General features: G+C 46.1%; 1 protein-coding gene across 1 annotated transcript in view; it reads left to right on the top strand.

The window, feature by feature from the left end:
- Nucleotides 1-16799, top strand: part of EPHA4 (EPH receptor A4) — a 132949-nt gene extending 116150 nt beyond the window's left edge. Inside the window, exons 14-18 of the mRNA XM_064152761.1 lie at nt 2278-2427; nt 6134-6327; nt 9603-9758; nt 10046-10938; nt 14344-16799. Of these exons, the coding sequence (XP_064008831.1) occupies nt 2278-2427; nt 6134-6327; nt 9603-9758; nt 10046-10160 (615 nt within the window). The 3' untranslated portion in view covers nt 10161-10938; nt 14344-16799. The remainder of the gene's footprint in view (nt 1-2277; nt 2428-6133; nt 6328-9602; nt 9759-10045; nt 10939-14343) is intronic.
- Nucleotides 16800-17650: the final 851 nt, after the last annotated feature.

The following is a 17650-nucleotide window of genomic DNA, read 5'->3' as shown; positions in this document are numbered from 1 at the left end:
TTCCTCTGGTTCCTTCAGTGTCTTGGAGTCCATGACAGGAATCCGATGCCAGAAATTAGTTTAGACTTCTACTGCTTCTGCTGTCTACAGACATGCTTAATGATTTCCTAGTGCCAAGTCCCACTAAGGGCACAAGTGGGACAAGATAAGCCACAAAAGAAAAAAAAAAAAGGATAAATGCAGTTTTGCCCATCACAAAGCAAATTTGGCCTAAACAATTTGAGTGGGATAAGATTCTGGTCTGCATTCCCATTTTTTTTTGTTTCTTTCTTGTTTCATCTATATTGTAGCACCCCACTGTTAACTAGTTTTGGGAAAGCCATTTTAGTATGCTACATGGGGAATAGTACTAATGCAGGTACTTCTGGCCACAAAACAGCATCCCCACCATCACACCAGCCTTTGTACCAACACCTCTGTAATTAACATGCAGGCAAAGAAAAAAAGCATTGAAGTTTCTAAGTCTCCTTTTTTAATTGCTTATTTTCTTCATTTTAAAATATCTGCCATTCTCCATCTGTTCTCCCTAGTGCAGAGTTTGTTTGCAGCACTCAGATCTTGCAGTTTAATCCCAACACTCATCCTTTAATGGATTCACAGTTTATTACAGGGGAGGATAGACTCATGTAGTATTAAACGCTGGCCAGCCTTGGTGTTTCTCATCAGGGTGGCAAGTGGAAGGAGCAGAAGCAGAGGTTTGAAAAGCTGTAGTCAGGGAAATCAAAGTTTAGACAAACACCCAAGGGCAAGACAGACATGATTGAAAAGCTTCCTTTTGAATGTAGTGAGTGGAGATATAGTATTATGTTTGCTCTCAAGAGTAAACTGCAGGGAATCAATGACATTTGCTTTACAGCACATTGTCTTCATCTGGTATCAGTAATGAAGGATCAGGAAAATTTGGATGAGCTCCACAGTACTTGAGCAGCTAAATAACAAGAGCTTATTGGCAATTTTTAGAATGACAACCACGTATAAACAATGTCCATGCATCTGTGTCTGAAAGGGGAGCAGAGCTTTTTCATAAGCAGAGATGACATGATAGAACGCAGCTTTTAAAGCATCCTTCTTAAAAAGACATATATATATTCTGCTCCCAGTGTAACTCTTTGAAGTGAGAGCACCCTACAGCCACACAGGCACATACTGCTGTAACCTGCCTCACAAAGGGCCTGATGCAAACGCCAGAGACGCCGGGAGAAGGACCCCTTTGATTTCGCTCGCCTTTGGAACCAGTCCATATTAAACACTTGAGAGGGAGATTAGAACAATAAACCATTAAGTATGCGCACGCTGCACTCACTTAGGGATAAAAACTATCCAGAATATTGCTGAGAAAGAACCTACCAAAATAAACATAACCAAAAATGCATAAAAGCAAATGAAAAAAAAACCTAAAAAGCTTTGTTCAGCCTAAGTTGTTCCCCAGATGGAACTGCAGGAAACCAAAAGCTCAATTAAAAACACCTTGCATATTAGCATAAACAAAAGGCAAAATCTGAGGCCTGGGATCGTTCAGCTACAGCAAAATCAGCTAAACAGGATGGAGTGAGTTCCTTTTGAAATAGTGCAGGACCTCAGTGGCCCAAATCAGCTGCTCAAGTGGGTTCATTTCTTTAAACAGTTTGGTAACAAGAGACAGCTCTCTCCAACAGGTATCAAAGCAGCCTCATACCCTGCTCTGGTGCTGAACTCCTCCCCCAGGCACTGGGAGAGCCCAGAGGCTCGCTCGCCTCCTCTCATCTCTGGCAGAAGTTGGGATACTGCCCATGGGAAACATCACAGCATTCAGAAATCTTCCCAGTTCATCCTCTCTTTATTTTACCTTTTTGAAAAGCAGAACGTTGGTAATCCCGTTTTTCTGAAACAGGCTAAACAGGTCAGACAGGCAGGCAAGGAAACAGGGACTAACAGCCTCTGCTTATTTGTTTTGTCAACTACATCTGTAGTATATACTTTGTAAAACCCCTGGCTCGTTCTCATGCTTCAGCATAGCTCTGAGCAGAGCTCTCTTAGAGGGCTGATAAAAATACATTTAACAATAGTTAACAGTTTGTTGTTTTTTCTCCTTGCAACTAAAGAAAGCAGGTGGGCAGCTTTGCCTCCTAACTGCATCTGACTATGGCAAGAAAAAGAGAAGCTGGGTGCCCTTTGAAGGATCTGGAGTTACAGGCAGCAAACCATTTCGTGTTTGTAGTGGCAGAGTAGGACAGTGACAGGCACACACGTTAGTGGGTCAGTGACTCACAAGCCTGTGGTTTCTTTTATTCGTGACAGGGTGGCAAGATCCCCATCAGATGGACTGCACCAGAGGCAATTGCCTACAGAAAATTTACATCAGCTAGTGATGTGTGGAGCTATGGCATCGTCATGTGGGAAGTCATGTCCTACGGAGAAAGACCTTACTGGGATATGTCCAATCAAGATGTGAGTCTCCTTCTGAGCTTCCTTTTCTCTTCCTTTCCCCCCACGCTTTTATCTTAGTCCTCAGATGTCTGCTGATGTGTTTCAGTGCCTGTTGCTGTGTGGTCGTAAGACATGTGCTTTGGGTTTTCAGAATGCCATCATAGGTGGTAGATTACTGTTTGCCCAGAGAACTTTTCTGGAACTAAGATTTCCTTGAAGTCTTCCAGGTGACCTGGACAGACTGGAGAACTGGGCAGAGAGGAAGCTCATGAAGTTCAACAAGGACAAGCATAGAGTCCTGCACCTGGGGTGGAATAAACCCATGTACCATTAGAAGTTAGGGGCTGACCTGCTGGAAAGCAGCTCAGCAGAGAAGGGCCTGGAAGTGCTGGTTCATCATGACCCAGCAGTGTGCTTTTGTGGTCAGGAAGGCCAGTGGTATCCTGGGAAGCATTAAGAAGGGAGTGCCCAGCAGGTCATGGGGAGTTCTCTTCCCTAGTGAGGCTGCATCTGGAGTATCATGTCCAGGTCTGGACTCCCCAGTTCAAGAGAGACAGGGAACTACTGGAGAGAGTCCAGTGGATGCTACAAAGATGCTGAGGGGACTTAAGTGTCTCTGTGATAAGAAAAGGCTGAGAGACCCAGGGCTGTTTCCGCTGGAGAAAACTGAGAGCAGAGGATCTCATCAGTACTGATATCTAAAGGGTGAGGGTGAAGAGAGTGGGGTCCAGGCTCTTTTCAGTGGTGCCCAGTGACAGGACAAGGGGCAATGGGCACAGTTCCAAAACAACAGATTCCATCTAACAGGAGAAAAATTCCTCTCCTGTGAGGGTATTTGAGCTCTCGACCAGGCTGGCCCAGAGAGGTTTTGGAGTCTCCTTCTCTGCAGAGATTCCAAACCCACCTGGACAATACAGTCTTGGGCAACCTGTTCTGGGTCACCCTGCTTTAGCAGGACAGTTGGACTAGATGACCTCCAGAGGGTCCCCATCTAGACTCATCTAGAGGGTTTCCAAACCCTACCATGCTTGGATTCTATGACTCTCTGAAAACTTCAGCTGTGGATTATGGTCAGTGATTCTCCAGTTAGTGGCTGCCACTTGTGCATGATCTGCAAGGTCTCTTCTACCCAAAATGATTCTATGATTTTATGTAATCCTTTCTCCTTTTTCCTTTCTTTTCTTTTAACTTTAGGAAAATTATTATAAACAATTAAAATAAGAAAGAAGAATGGAAGAAAGGGAAATGAATCTGTTTAAACTGGCAGGTCATAATCCTGTCAGGGGAGGAAAGATTTGAGTGTTGATATTAAATCTCAGCTTTATTGAAACACTTGAATTTAATGGGACTTCCTGGTTAATTTTTCAACCTTCAGTAGGCTTGTAATTCTTATATATGATTTTATTTCTCATAGGATATCTGGAGTAGGATATATACTTTGTTCAGTTCTGGGCCCCTCTCTACAAGAAGGACATTGAGGTATTGGTGCAGATCCAGAAGAGGGCAACACAGCTGATAAAGGGTCTAGAAAGCAAGTCCTATGAGGAGCAGCTAAGGGGACTGGGGATTGTTCAGCCAGGAGAAAAGGAAACTCAGGGGTGACCTTCTCACTCTCTATAACTCCCTGAAGAGAATGTGGAGTGATGTGAGGGTTGCTCTGTTCTCCCAAGTAGCAAGTCACAGAATGAGAGGAAATGGCTTCATCTTGTACCAGGGGAGGTTTCGGTTTGACGTTAGGAAAAATTTCTTCCCCAAAAGGATTGTGAAGCCCTGGAACAGACTGCCCAGAGAAGTGCTGGAGTCATCATCCCTGGAGGGATTTAAAAGACTTGTAGATGTGGTGCTGAGGGACGTGGTTTTGCAGCGGACTTGGTAGTGTCAGGTTAATGATTAGCCTCGATGCTCTTAAAGGTCTTTCCCAGCGTAAACGATTCTATGATTCTATGTGAAATCCAATTCTGTGTATCAGTCAGAGCATCCTAGTGACAATTGCACTGCTGCCTCCTGAGGGCATTAAAAAGCAGCTTTACTAAATGACCATTCTTAAATTATGCATGTCCTGTTTAACTGTACCATCTGGACTACTTCAGTGGATTCCGAGAGGGAGCGTGCACAATGGCTGCTCTTGCAGAAGAGTATTTAATAATAATGCTAATAAGAGCTTTTGCTAATAGAATTTTTATTAAACGGGGAAGAAAAAAATAAGAAGAACTGCAGTGAAAATGAGACATAGATTATCCCTAATTCTTTTCCCAGGGGATTTGCAAGCATATAAAGGCAAAAGAAAATGTGAATCTGAATATATGGTCATGGGAGTGGTTAAGTCGTTTTACAAGTCATCTGCTTCCTTCTGTGGAGCTGAACGCTTTCAGAGCTGTCTGGATGGGGATGGCATTTAATCTGAACGAGGGATGTAATTTTAATTTCCTTCTGATGTGAAATGTCTCTTCTGGCACCCAGTCCTGCCTTCCTCTGCTAACAGGAAGTCATCAAGTCTTAGCAAGAAAATAAAACACCAGATGTGTCTCTGTTATGTCAGACGTGTCTACGCAGCACAGCAGAGCTCAATCCAATGAATGCAGGGAGTGCGTATTGGGCTGCTGTATGGTGCTGGACCATCGTATAGGTGGCTTGAACTGGGCAGCAAAAGCCAACGTCACTCTGTTAGCATCCTCTCTTTAGTACGTGGTATAGGCACAGCATTTTCTCTTTTCAGCAGTGCTAAGAGCAGTGCTTTTCACAACACATCAGAAGTGGAGTTCAAATTATTCTTGGTGTCTATTAAATCAAAAGAAACAAGGTTCTTCATCCTTTCTGGAGGATTGAGAGCCACTTTGTCATCAATGAATAGCACAAGCATATCTCTTGCCCTGCCCTCCCAGTGGATTTTAGCCACTAATTGGACAAGACCAGAACAGGGGAATTTAGCGCAGTTCGTTCTGTGTGCACTCCTGGTCTCTAGTCTCATGGCGATTCCTGACAGCCAAGTCATATAGGTTAATTAGGATCTGAAGACTTCTGAGTCATGTCCCTGTCATATCAGAGTTGAGTCTTGGCCATGTCCTGTTCTCCTGAGAGAGCTAGGAAATCATCAAAGCTCTGGAGCCCTTCTTGGAGGGTCTGAAATTACTTCAGCTTATGAATTTTGCTGGTTTCTATGAAATAAGAAATTCATACTTAGGCTGATGTGCTGGACTTGTGGAACTTCCTTGCTGAAGATGCAGAGAAGGGTTCCCGTTGCTGTATTGCAATGGCAAAAGAACAGGTTCTCTACAAAGCCCTTAGTACTGCCAGAGATGAGCTAGGCCAGGTGGGGACAATCTGGATGGAGAAAATTTCAACTGGAAGACATCAGACCCCAGGCTGACAGGTATTAAAGTCTAGCTGTAGAGCTCTTGGAGCTATTGTTTCTCTAACCCTTAGTCTAGTGAGGTCTGTTGCTTAATTCCAGCCTGGGCTATTTTGTCATCCCTGTATCCCATGCATCGCCCTGCTGTATCCGATGCCTGCTTTGGGTGCTGTACCCTTTCACTTTGGAACTGCTGAGGAGAAATGACAGTTCTGAGACCACCAGCTGCCTGAGTCTGAGTGCAATTTTCCATGTTGTTTCACATAATTGTGGATTTGTTTCCATACTTTGGATCGCCCTAGGACAAATGATACTCAGATGGTAGATGCGAGTAGTGTCTGATGTTCTCTAATGCCTTCCTAATTGTGCCATTTGTAGGTTATTAAAGCCATTGAGGAAGGGTACCGGCTGCCACCTCCGATGGACTGCCCCATTGCTCTCCATCAGCTGATGTTGGACTGCTGGCAGAAGGAACGCAGTGACAGGCCCAAATTTGGACAGATCGTCAACATGCTGGACAAACTCATCCGCAACCCCAACAGCTTGAAGAGGACAGGCAGCGAGAGCTCCAGGTCAGCTGGGCTTCTGTAATGCTGATGTATGAGGCAGCACAGTGGAGGTGACAGGCAGAGCCGCAAGTCACCTCCAGCTCTGCAGCAGTGGGATTAAAGCGTGCAGAGCCAGGTGGCACAGCAGACATTGCACTGTGCAGGAGGACACTGGGGTCATGCTGGCACAGTGCTCGACCCCCCAGGTTCTCCTAGCTCTGTGAGAGAGTAAAACTGAACAATCAGAGCTGTTGCTGTAGCACACTAGTGCTGAGCAGCTTTACAGCATGGTCTTAAGCACATCCCAAAGAAGTTCTGATGCAGGCATGCTCTGTTCGAAGGCAGAGTTTGCTGCCTCTTTTCCCTCTCCCTCCTCGTGAAAGGGCTTGAATGGGCAGCCTTGATGCTGTGTGGCTAAGAGGAGCAGTGTGGTTTTCTGCAGGAAAAGTACATCATCAGGTTTTATAAAGGCTAGATTTGTGTAAGATTTGCAAATGAGCATTTTGGGATTAGAGCCAACGCCTGGCGGGCATTGGGGAGGTGTGGATTAATTTTTATGTGAATTTGAATTTAATTTTGTGGAAAGCCAGGTTCATGTCTCCACCGATCCTGCATTACATCTGCCTTTTGTTTTGCTTGCCGAGCGTGGTGTACCTGGGACGTGCAAAAGAAGTGTGGTAGGAAGGAAACTCCCAGAGTTGCAGGGTAAAAGCAGACTGTCTCTGTTGGGACAGATCGCGGTTTGTTTCAGGTGGTGAAACGCCGCTGAAGTAAGAGCAGCTGTACTAATTTACACCAGGTTTGTTCGGTTTCTGTCAAACGTACTTTGCTGTGTCAGGTAAATTTGCTTACGGTGAGTATGGAAAAAGGATTAAAAGAAAAGAAACACGAGGAAGATAATGGGAAATGATCTTTCAAGAGATGGGAAGGTACAAGGTTCCTCCTCTGCTCTGCCCTAGAAGGCCACCTCTGGAGTGTCGTGTCCAGTTCTGGGTTCCTCAGTTCAAGAGAGACAGGGAACTACTGGACAGAGTGTCCAGCAAATCCTACAAAGATGCTGTGGGGACTGGAGCATCTCTTTGACAGGGAAAAGCAGAAGGACCTGGGGTTGCTTCACCTGGAGAAAAGAAGGCTGGGAGTGGACCTTCTCAATGCTGATCAGTATCTAAGGAGTGAGGAGCAAGAGGATGGAGCCAGACTCTTTAGTGGTGCCCAGCAACAGGACAAGGGGCAATAGGCACAAAAATGGAATGCAGGAGGTTTCATCTGAACACGAGGAAAAGCTTTCCTATCACTGTGCTAGATCCCTGGACCAGGCTGCCTTCTCTGGAGAGATTCCAAACCCACCTGAATGTGATCCCAAGCAACCTGCTGTGGGTGACCCTGTTTTAGCAGCGCAGTTGGACTAATTCTCTTACGGGTCCCTTCTAACCACCACCATGCTGAGATTCTGTGATACCTTCTAGATTGCCTCAATCACACTGATAGCCTGGTAAAAATGTATCTACCCTTGAGGCTTAAATAATTTACATGGTGAGAATCCCAGTATGATCTGCTGTGATAATTTGATTTCAGGATCGTAGTGTGAAGTCCTCCATCTTGCTTTATTTCCAATTTACAGGTGCTCTTTTAAAATACATAGATTTTACAGAAGTTGATAGCCTGTCCAAGGTCATTCTTTTGTGTGTATGTGTGTGAGCTGATAGCCTGTTCAAGGTCAATTCACGTTCGTGGGTATTTATAGATCTTTCTTCTTCTCTGTGGAATATGATTTTCAGATCTGCTTATAGCATTATGAATATATTATTTGACTTTATAGGTGAAGCTTAATTGTCTCTAATTAGGTTGCCATCATTGGTCTTACGTTAGATAATAGGGTGAAAGAGTTGTACCAAGTAGTAGCAGCACGTACTCCGTGCCTCAGGCAAGCCATAACGATGCTGTTGCACACCTAATCTTTGATGATGTGCGTTCTCACATAAATTGCTAAATGATAATTGTTTTGGTTAGGCAGTAGTGATTTTACAATGGTTTCATGCACCTGTGATTTACAATATACATGGAATCATAAACTGAGATACCAATAAGAGGAGCAAATTCTGTGCAAATAATTACTCGCAGATCTGTGTGAGGGGAAAATGTGAAGCACATTCCACGGTGCAAACAAAGATCAAAGCTCGCCTGATTCCTGCCACTCCTGGCACACGCACGGGTCAGGAATGGATTGATTAAAGAGGGGATTAACTCCCTGCTGTCCTGGGTTTGATTAAACACACCGAGCTTGCCTGCAAACCTGGCTAGAAACAGGATTTATCTGAACCCGCCCTGAGTTTTGTCCTCCAAACCAGTCTGGCGGGTTGTGAGCTCCCAGCTCCTTGGCACAGGCTTCAGCGGTGTTTCTATAGCTGCTGAGCTGAGGTCTGACACATGCAGGATTGGCAAGGTCTTGCATTGCTGCCGGTGAGATTCAGACCCAGCTGGCTGATCGCCTTCCAGCGCTGCCATCCTCTTTGTCTCATGAAGTAAAAGAGCTTTCTGTGAACTTGGTTCTGTCTGAGATGGAAATTGTAAGCAGCATTGTGGTTCAAATTAGATCTGAAAGCAAAAAGAGAAACCTAAGGTCAAATTAATTCTTAGCAGAAATTGGCCTATTACTTGGTATTTTTGGGAGGTTCTCCTCCCCCTCTGCTCTGCCCTAGTGAGACCATGTCTGAAGTACTACTGGGGCTCCTGCTCTTGAGACAGGGAAATACTGGAGAGAGTCCAATGGATCCTACAAAGATGACAAGGGATGTCAGGCTTCTCTGTGATGAGGAAAAGCTGAGAGACCTAGGGATGTTTAGCCTGGAGAAGAGGAGACTGAGGAGAGGGATCTTCTCAACCCTTATCAATATATGAGGTGTGGGGGTGAAGAGGATGGGGCCAGCCCCTTTTCAGTGGTGCCCGACAGCAGGACAAGAGGCAGGAGGCATAGACTGGAACAGGGCTGCCCAGAGAGGTTGTGGAGTCTCATTCTCTGGAGAGATTCCAAGCCTGCCTGGACATTGCAATCCTGGGCAGGCTGCTCTGAGTGACCCTGCTGTCACTTCCAACCCCCCCATTCTGAGATTCCGTGGTTTCACTCAGTTTGTTGCAGTGATGTAGGCTGCTGTGCTGACCCTCCCGCTGGTTTCACTGGGCACGACATCTCGCCCTTATGCTGCCCAGTCATTGAGGGTAGTTGCAGTGACCACACGCTGATCTGTGACTCCTGACCCAGATGACACCACTTTTCTCTCTTTTTCCTGTTTGGCACCCAGACCCAGCACAGCCCTCCTGGATCCCAGCTCCCCAGAGTTCTCGGCAGTTGTTTCTGTTGGTGACTGGCTCCAAGCCATCAAAATGGAGCGATACAAGGATAACTTCACAGCTGCCGGCTATACCACCCTAGAGGCTGTGGTGCATATGAACCAGGAGTAAGTACTCAGCAATATAACAAAAAACTGGTAAATCTGGATTTAATCGGCCTCTTTTGCTTTGTGCTGCATATCATTGCACTCATTAAAGGATTGGAATGCCTTTCATTTGGATGGAGGAGAGCTTTCAAATGCCTCCACACTGCCTTCACTTATTTAATTAAACATTTCTGTACATCTGCCTTGCTTTTGCTGTGCCGCTTGGGGCTGACTCAATATTTTTTTCCCCTGCGCCAGTGTCTGATCCACGTTTCTCAGCCCCCTGCTTCTTCTCTTGCTTTCCACAGAGACCTGGCAAGGATCGGCATCACTGCCATCACGCACCAGAACAAGATCCTGAGCAGCGTTCAAGCGATGCGCACCCAAATGCAACAGATGCACGGCAGGATGGTTCCCGTCTGAGCCGGCACTGAATAAACTCAAAACTCCTGAAATTAGTTTACCTCATCCATGCACTTTAATTGAAGAACTGCACTTTTCTTACTTCGTCTCCTCGCCCGTCGAAATCAAGATCTGCAGCGTTGCTTGATGTACAGATTGTAGAAAAGCGAGCGTGTGTGTTGGGAGCGGGGGGCCTCCAGAAAATGACAAAGCTGTCATTTGAAACCAGACCTGGAACAAATTGTTTCTTGGAACATGCTTCTCTGTTGATCGACGATGTGTAAAATACCTGTATCTATATAAATATAAAGTCACGTTCGAGTTTTGATGCTATGTTTGGTGCCAGATACTGTGCTTAGAACAAAACAAAACCAGAACGACTTCCCTTCTCCCTGTGACCTGTAGGATTACAACCATAGTGTTTTCTTTGTGGGTGAAACCACCGTTGTGCATCGTTCACTGGAATGAAGAATTCACCCTAGGATATTATTTGCAGACTCGATGCATCGCCGATACCTTGTGGAAACCTCAGTGAGAACATCACGTGGCTCATCAGTGCCTGCCGGTTAGTGATGTACCCACTTATGGGCTTGAGACGTGGAAGGACCCACCTCGTGGATTGTTGGGCAAAGCTGGACTTCTGGGGAGCTTGTTGGCTGGTGGTGTGCTGTGCTGAAGCCTACTGCTTAAAGACACCTCGTGAATATCTTGCCAGCAGTCAGCAGTGACAATCCTGTCTGTGGAGCTGTCAGACTTCTTTTCTCTTTCAAGAGGGGGTTCCCTTTGCCACACGAAGAAGGTCAGTGGAGTACAGAGCCCAACATGTTCATGGTGCTTTATTCTTTAAACTGTGCTGGGGTTTCATCACCACTGAGGTAAAGAAAACCCAGAAGTGCAGTGTGTGTAGGGTTTTGGGTTCCCAGTTGGCCTCTGTTGAACCTGTGCTGGTTTCCTATACTAGTTGCTTGATGTTTCACATTGTTTGCTCTATTTGATGCTAGTGAAAATGGCACTGTTTCAAAACCTGCTTTTGCTCTCAAGACGTTCCATGCTAGGATATGCAGACAAGTTGTAGGAGTACATCTTGAGGCTCAGTTCAGTGGTAAGAGCTTGACTAAAGTGCTTGGAGGCATTTCAGACCAAGAGCAGGAGGATATGCAGACAAGTTGTAGGAGTACATCTTGAGGCTCAGTTCAGTGGTAAGAGCTTGACTAAAGTGCTTGGAGGCATTTCAGACCAAGAGCAGGAGGAATGCCCTTGTTTTTTGGGAAAAAAAACAACAAAACAAACCACATATGGATCACATAGAAAGTAAGAATAAACTTGTAAAGAGCAGTTACTCATAAAACCACCAAGAACAAGGAACTGTTTCTGTCCTCTCATGAACAACAGAAGAACCTCTCTTTGTGTTGCTGAAAGATCAGTGTCGATGGCTGTGCCAGGGGTTTTATAGGAGAAGGATTGTGGATGTTGCCTGTTTGGCCCAGTTTGAGTCCCAGGCATGGTAATGGATCTGTTACACAGCAGTTTATGCTTCAGACATGGCAATCCAGCCTCATCGGCTGTGGGAACCACTTCTGAAACCAGCCTCACAAGCTGGATTATCAGGGTGTGAGGACCAGGTGTAGCCTGCCTGGCAAAGGTCTAAGCATCCTCTACGAGTGTGGCAGACAAGGTGGAGCATGACCTGCCTGAGAAGCTGCCCTCCAACTCCTTTGAGAAATGGATGGAAAGTAGGGTGAGTGAAAGCATCCCCTAACTGGAGGTGACTGTTGCAAAATGTGGTTGTCCTCATTAAGCAACATAGTGTAAAGCTTTATGTGATAAAACTCTGAAGACATTTAGGCTTGAGAGACAGTGAGGTAGGTGCTGGAGGATGTCCAAAGGAGGGCAATGAAGCTAGTAAAGGCTCTAGAAAGCAAGTCTTGTGAGGAGTGCCTGAGGGGGCTGGAGCTGTTCAGCCTAGAGAGGAGGAGGCTGAGGGAAGGAAGACCTCATTCTCCACAACTTCCTGAAAGAAGGTTGGAGTCAGATGGAGATCAGTCTCTTCTCCTAAGGAACAAGCAATAGGGCAAGAGGAAATACTTCTGAGTTGTGCGTGGGGAGGATTAGATTAGACATCAGGAACAATTTCTTCCCTGAAAGGGTCGTCAAGGCCTAGAAAAGGCTGCTCATGGAAATGTTGGAGTCCCCAACCCTGGAGCCTGGATTTAAAAGCCATGCAGATGTAGTGCTGAAGGACATGGCTTAGTGATAACCTGGCTGTGCTGGTAACCCAGCATTAATCTTAAAGGTCTCTTCCAACCAAAACCTTTCTATGGTTGTATGATATTGAAGACTTATTACTCCCTTTGAACAGAGTCTATAAATTAGATTCCTTTTGAAGGCATTTCAAGGACCAAAGTGATGAGATGACCTTAATAAAAAGACAGCATCAGGCCCACTTGTGCTGTGCTGGGTAGGAGGAGGATTTTCATGACAAATTCTCTAGAACAGACATCGTGTTTCAGCTGAGCCAGGCACACTATCAGGAAGGTCACATTTATGTTTGGATGGTGCTAAGGCTGATTCTTTGGTCTGTAATATTTGGGTCCCACTCTGTACCTGACAGCAAATTCAGAAGTGATTTAGTGGCTTTCTATGTCAGTAATAATTGCCCTTGTTCTAAACCCAAAGCAGCTCGCTCAGACAAGTCGCACTTAACTGTGTCGTCACTCCCGTCACTCTCTCTCACTTTGACCACTAAGTTGCTGATTTGAACCACTAACTCTGCCTCACTCCCAACTTTTCTCAGCAAACAAGTTGTTCAGAATATAAGATGCTAAATTTGGATCCTGTCAAGTCATGACAGCTTAGTAAAAACTCTTCTGCAGCGTTACTTATAAAAGCTTTTCCATTTCAAGAAATGTAAGATTTCTTTTGAACAATGACTTAAAGCAGCAGGTTTTAGTGTCACTTTGCCAGGCCACATCAGCAGCAGTCATTCATTTTAAAGACCTGACACTTGGACTTGCAGCAGCAAAAATTATTTTGCTTCTTAAGGGCAGAGATAATTCAGGTTTCCTCTTGCTGTGAATCCGTTGTGTTGTGCTGAGATGGTCTTTTGACGTACAAGTAAACCAGTCAGTTTTCTGGCCAGTCTGTAAAATTGCTTTCTTGGAGCTTAATAACAGTAATTCACAACACTGCAAGGTTTTCCACACGGAATGGTAAACTGGGTCCCTACAGCATGAGGATCATGATGGCAGCTCTGACAGCAGGTTCTCGGGCTTCTCTTGATGGTTGCGTTCCCTGTGGTAAAATATGGCCAGTGAGGGGACAGCCACTGGAATTGGAGCTTTGCTAGGGGGGAGCAGGTGAAAAAAACCAAACTAGGTGACATGTAGAAATCATAGAATCATTTTTGGTTTGAAGGGACCTTTAGGATCCATCAAGTCCAACCCTTAACCCGGCACTGCCAAGTTCACTGCTAAGCCATGTCTCTCAACACCACATCTGCAAGGCTTTCAATTGCATCCATGGATGGAGATTGTACCACTCTGCTGGGCAGCCTGTTCTGGGGGTTGACAACCCTTTCAGTAAAGAAATTGTTCCTAATGTCCAACTTAAACCTCCCCTAGCCCAGATTGAGGATGTTTCCTCTTGTCCTATTGCTTGTTCCTTGGGAGAGGAATCTGCCCCTCACCCTACTCCAACCTCCTTTCAGGTAGTTTTAGATGAGAAGGGAGTTTAGGAGACGAGAAGGTCTCCCCTTGAGCCTCCTTCTGTCCGGGCTGAACAGTCTCAGGTCCCTCAATACAGGTATGTAGGTTACTATAGGAATGGAAGCAAGACTTTGAAGTAGTGTGAGGGAAAGAAAAGGAGAAAAAGGAGCAAGGAAGGCAAAGGGGTTATCACTCTTCGACAGCTGCTGGTTCTTTTTGTCTCACTGGCCCAAGCCAGCTCTTGTAGCTTTAGGAAGTCTTCCCCCAGCCTGTGGGGAGAGGTTTAATTCCGTGAGCCTGCAGCCATGTCACCTCTTTGCTGGTGCAGAGATGACTTCAAGTTTTTCCTTTTGACATGAAACAGCAATTGCACCAGCCAAGAAGGGACTGGCTGCACCCAGCAGCACTTCTGCTGGGCCTTCCAAGAGGAGCCATTCAGAAAGGTGCATGTCTGGCTGGCTGCTTGTTGTTTAACATGTTTGTGTTTGCTTTCTGCACAGGGAAATTGAGTTTTGCTTTCATGGCCCACCCCATTGACCATACTGACCATGGAGGAACGCAGACTAGATATGAAGCCTTCTGGATCCACAGTTGTGTCTTCCATAGCACTGATTCTGGAAACCACACGCTGACACTCACCAGTCCCTGAAGAGAGAGTGACTTTTACTTTCTTTTTTTCCTGTGCCACCCACTCTGATTTTTTTTCTTCATTGTGAGACAACAAACTCGTTGAGACTCAGCACCCAGTTGTCATTTGAGGAATGTACTGTGTCAAAGCCCTACAGACTTCTGGATTGAGTTTTTTCTTCCCCTTCTGCTTTCTCTTCCTATTTTGGGTTTTATTTATATATTTTGTTGTTTTCTCTCCTCATCCTGCTGTCACTGCTGCACCTCGGATGAGTGCAGGTGACAGAGCACTACACATCTTGCCATGGACGCCAGGCCAGGTGCCTCAGGGAAGAGCCCAGGTCCTGTGAGCTGCCTGTACCCGTTACTGAAGTGACTTTTTACACAAAAGGTGCCATTGCAGTGATAAATGTTTGGGGTCTTCTCCTTGAATGGGTGATGGATGAGTATCTCCTCAGAAAGGTGCGTACCTGTGCTCGTGTGCGTGCGTTTGCCTGTCGGTCACCTCCTCTGCAGAGCTGCCTATGAATGTGCTGGGAACACCTCTGGAAGTGCAGGAGTCCCCTGTCATGTGAGAGCAGGCCAGTAGCTCATGTCTGCAACGGGAGCCAGAACGCACATGTTAAAAGATGTTCAGATTTCTGCATCTGGAAGTGTACCTTTTATCTGCCACACCAACCTTCCTGAGTAGCTCTGCAGCCTGAGACGGGGCAATTTCAGTTAGTTTTGGAGTTGTGGATCAGGGGATCCGTAAGGGTGCTAAAGACTTTTCCAAGTGGCATTTATTCATCCTGATGCCCTGTTCACAATCATAGCTAACCAGTTCCTCAGTGGCAAGGTGATGGAGCAAACACCTGCACATCCATCCCCTGGTAACCCCAAACTGAATTCTGAAGTAGCCTTTTTTTTTTCCACCTGCAAAAAGAGGTTTTTGAAGACTTGTTGAATGCGAACAAATATATGCAATTCTTCCATCTGCAGCAGCACCTCGTTCTGTGCAAGCTGTGATTGACTTGTAGGAACCCAAATGCTTGGTTTGCTCCCAGCACAGGTGAGGAACAAAAATGCAGTGAGACTTGTAAGGTTACAGTAGTCAGCAAGAGGATTGTGAGATGTGTCCTGCTCCTCATGTGGATGATGAGGAGCTGGTGAAGTGCCCAGTTTCTTCCGTGGCTCAAGGAACAGTGCTGGAACTTCCTGATACTACCCAGAAAAGCTGTCTGTGATTGGAGAATTCCCTGTTAATGTAGCAGTTCAGCAGTGTGCCAGAGCCCAGAGAGCATGCAGTGCTGAGTATTTGGAGGGGGCAGGTCGTGCTCTCTGCTTGCCTCCTGGCCATGCTACCCACACCACAGCAAACTGCTACAAGACAGCTCCTCTAGACCTGGAGAGACTGGATGTGCTCAGAGAGAGTCGTGAAGTGGTGTCCCAAAGGTGCTCCTGCTTCGTCCTCTTGTCCTTCCTCACTGACCCTCCAAGTCCATCATTAACCATACTCCTGCCCATGCTGACAGGGTCAGTTGAAGGGACAGGAGGGCAACCACGCTGTTGGCCAAGGCCAAGCATAGTCATGCTGAGTGAGGTGCCAACAAGGATGGCTGCTCCAGGTGGAGCTGGGGATGGAAGGGAAGCGAAGGCTGGAGTGTCTCTTCCTCTTTGGGAAGAGGTCATCACCAGCACTGCCTCACACGCTGAGCCTCTGTTCGTTAAGACATTGTCCTGTTCACACACCACTGGTTGATGTTTGTCTGGGTTTCTTGCTGTACTAATTTTGTGATGGATCTTATGTATTAAAAATATATATGTATAAAATACAAAAGGCTGGTGAGTGACCAGCAGACAGGACTTGAGAAGCAGTATTTTTCTTTCACGTGACATTTTCATAACCAGAAACAAAAAAAAAAAGGAAAAAAAAAAAGAGAAAAAAAAAGGGAAAAAAAAATCTGAAATACTAATCTGACAAATAAAAAGAGAGTGCATTTATTTTTTTGTATCACTGCAAGTATGTTGGAATATGCAAGGACTGTGGTTAAAACTAGAATGTATGAGGCATATTATACTTTAGTTCATACTGAAAAGAAAAAGAATCTAACAGCATTTCTTGGTTCGTGCATTTGAATGATCTCTGGGTTAGATATAGAGATTTTTTCTATTTTGTTTTAATTTGTAATTTCCACCCACCCCACCCCCCTTCCATGAATTTTAGGTACACATAACTTATGTCATTTATTTATGGTCTTTTATACCTAGTTTGTAAAATTGTAAAATAGCAAACAATGCAAACATTTGCATTTGAAAATAATAAAGTAGTTGCTGTACAAACCTGAAATGGAATATTTCTGATTGTTGATGTTGTATTAGAGAATCACAGAGTGGGTCAGGGTTGGAGGAGACCACAAGGAGCAGCCAGTTCCAATCCCCCTGCCATGGCCAGGGACACCCTACCCTAGAGCAGGCTGCCCACAGCCTCAGCCAGCCTGGCCTGAAACACCTCCAGCCATGGGGCCTCAACCACCTCCCTGGGCAACCCAGTCCAGCCTCTCACCACTCTCATGCTGAAGAACTTTCTCCTCCCCTCCAGCCTGAACCTACCTACCTCCAGCTTTGCTCCATTCCCCCCAGTCCTGTCATTCCCTGAGAGCCTAAGAAGTCCCTCCCTGATATCCTGAAAAGTCTTTCCCCAGTTTTTTGTAGCCCACTTCAGATGCTGGAAGGCCACAAGAAGGTCACCTGGGAGCCTCCTCTGCTCCAGCCTGCACAGCCCCAACTCTTTCAGTCTCTGCTCACAGCAGAGCTGCTGCAGCCTCTGAGCATCCTCCTGGCCCTTCTCTGGACACTCTCCAGCATCTCCACATCCCTTTTGTCATAGAGGCTCCAGAACTGGATGCAGTACTCCAGGTGGGGTCTCAGCAGAGCAGAGCAGAGGGGGAGAATCCCCTCTCTGGCCCTGCTGGCCACACTTCTGCTGCTGCAGCCCAGGCTCTGCTTGGCTTTCTGGGCTGCAAGTGCACACTGCTGGCTCCTGTTGAGCTTCTCCTCCAGCAGCACCCCCAAGTCCCTCTCCTCAGGGCTGCTCTCCATCCACTCACTGCCCAGCCTGGATTTGTGCTTGGCATTGCCTCCACCCAGCTGCAGGACCTTGCCCTTGGTCTTGTTGAACCTCCTGAGGTTGGCTTGTGC

This window comes from Pogoniulus pusillus, chromosome 13 (genome assembly GCF_015220805.1).
Source record: "Pogoniulus pusillus isolate bPogPus1 chromosome 13, bPogPus1.pri, whole genome shotgun sequence".
In the NCBI taxonomy this organism is placed as follows: domain Eukaryota; kingdom Metazoa; phylum Chordata; class Aves; order Piciformes; family Lybiidae; genus Pogoniulus; species Pogoniulus pusillus.
The sequence above is the reverse complement of the archived record's forward strand: the minus strand, read 5'-3'. Positions and strand labels throughout refer to the sequence as shown.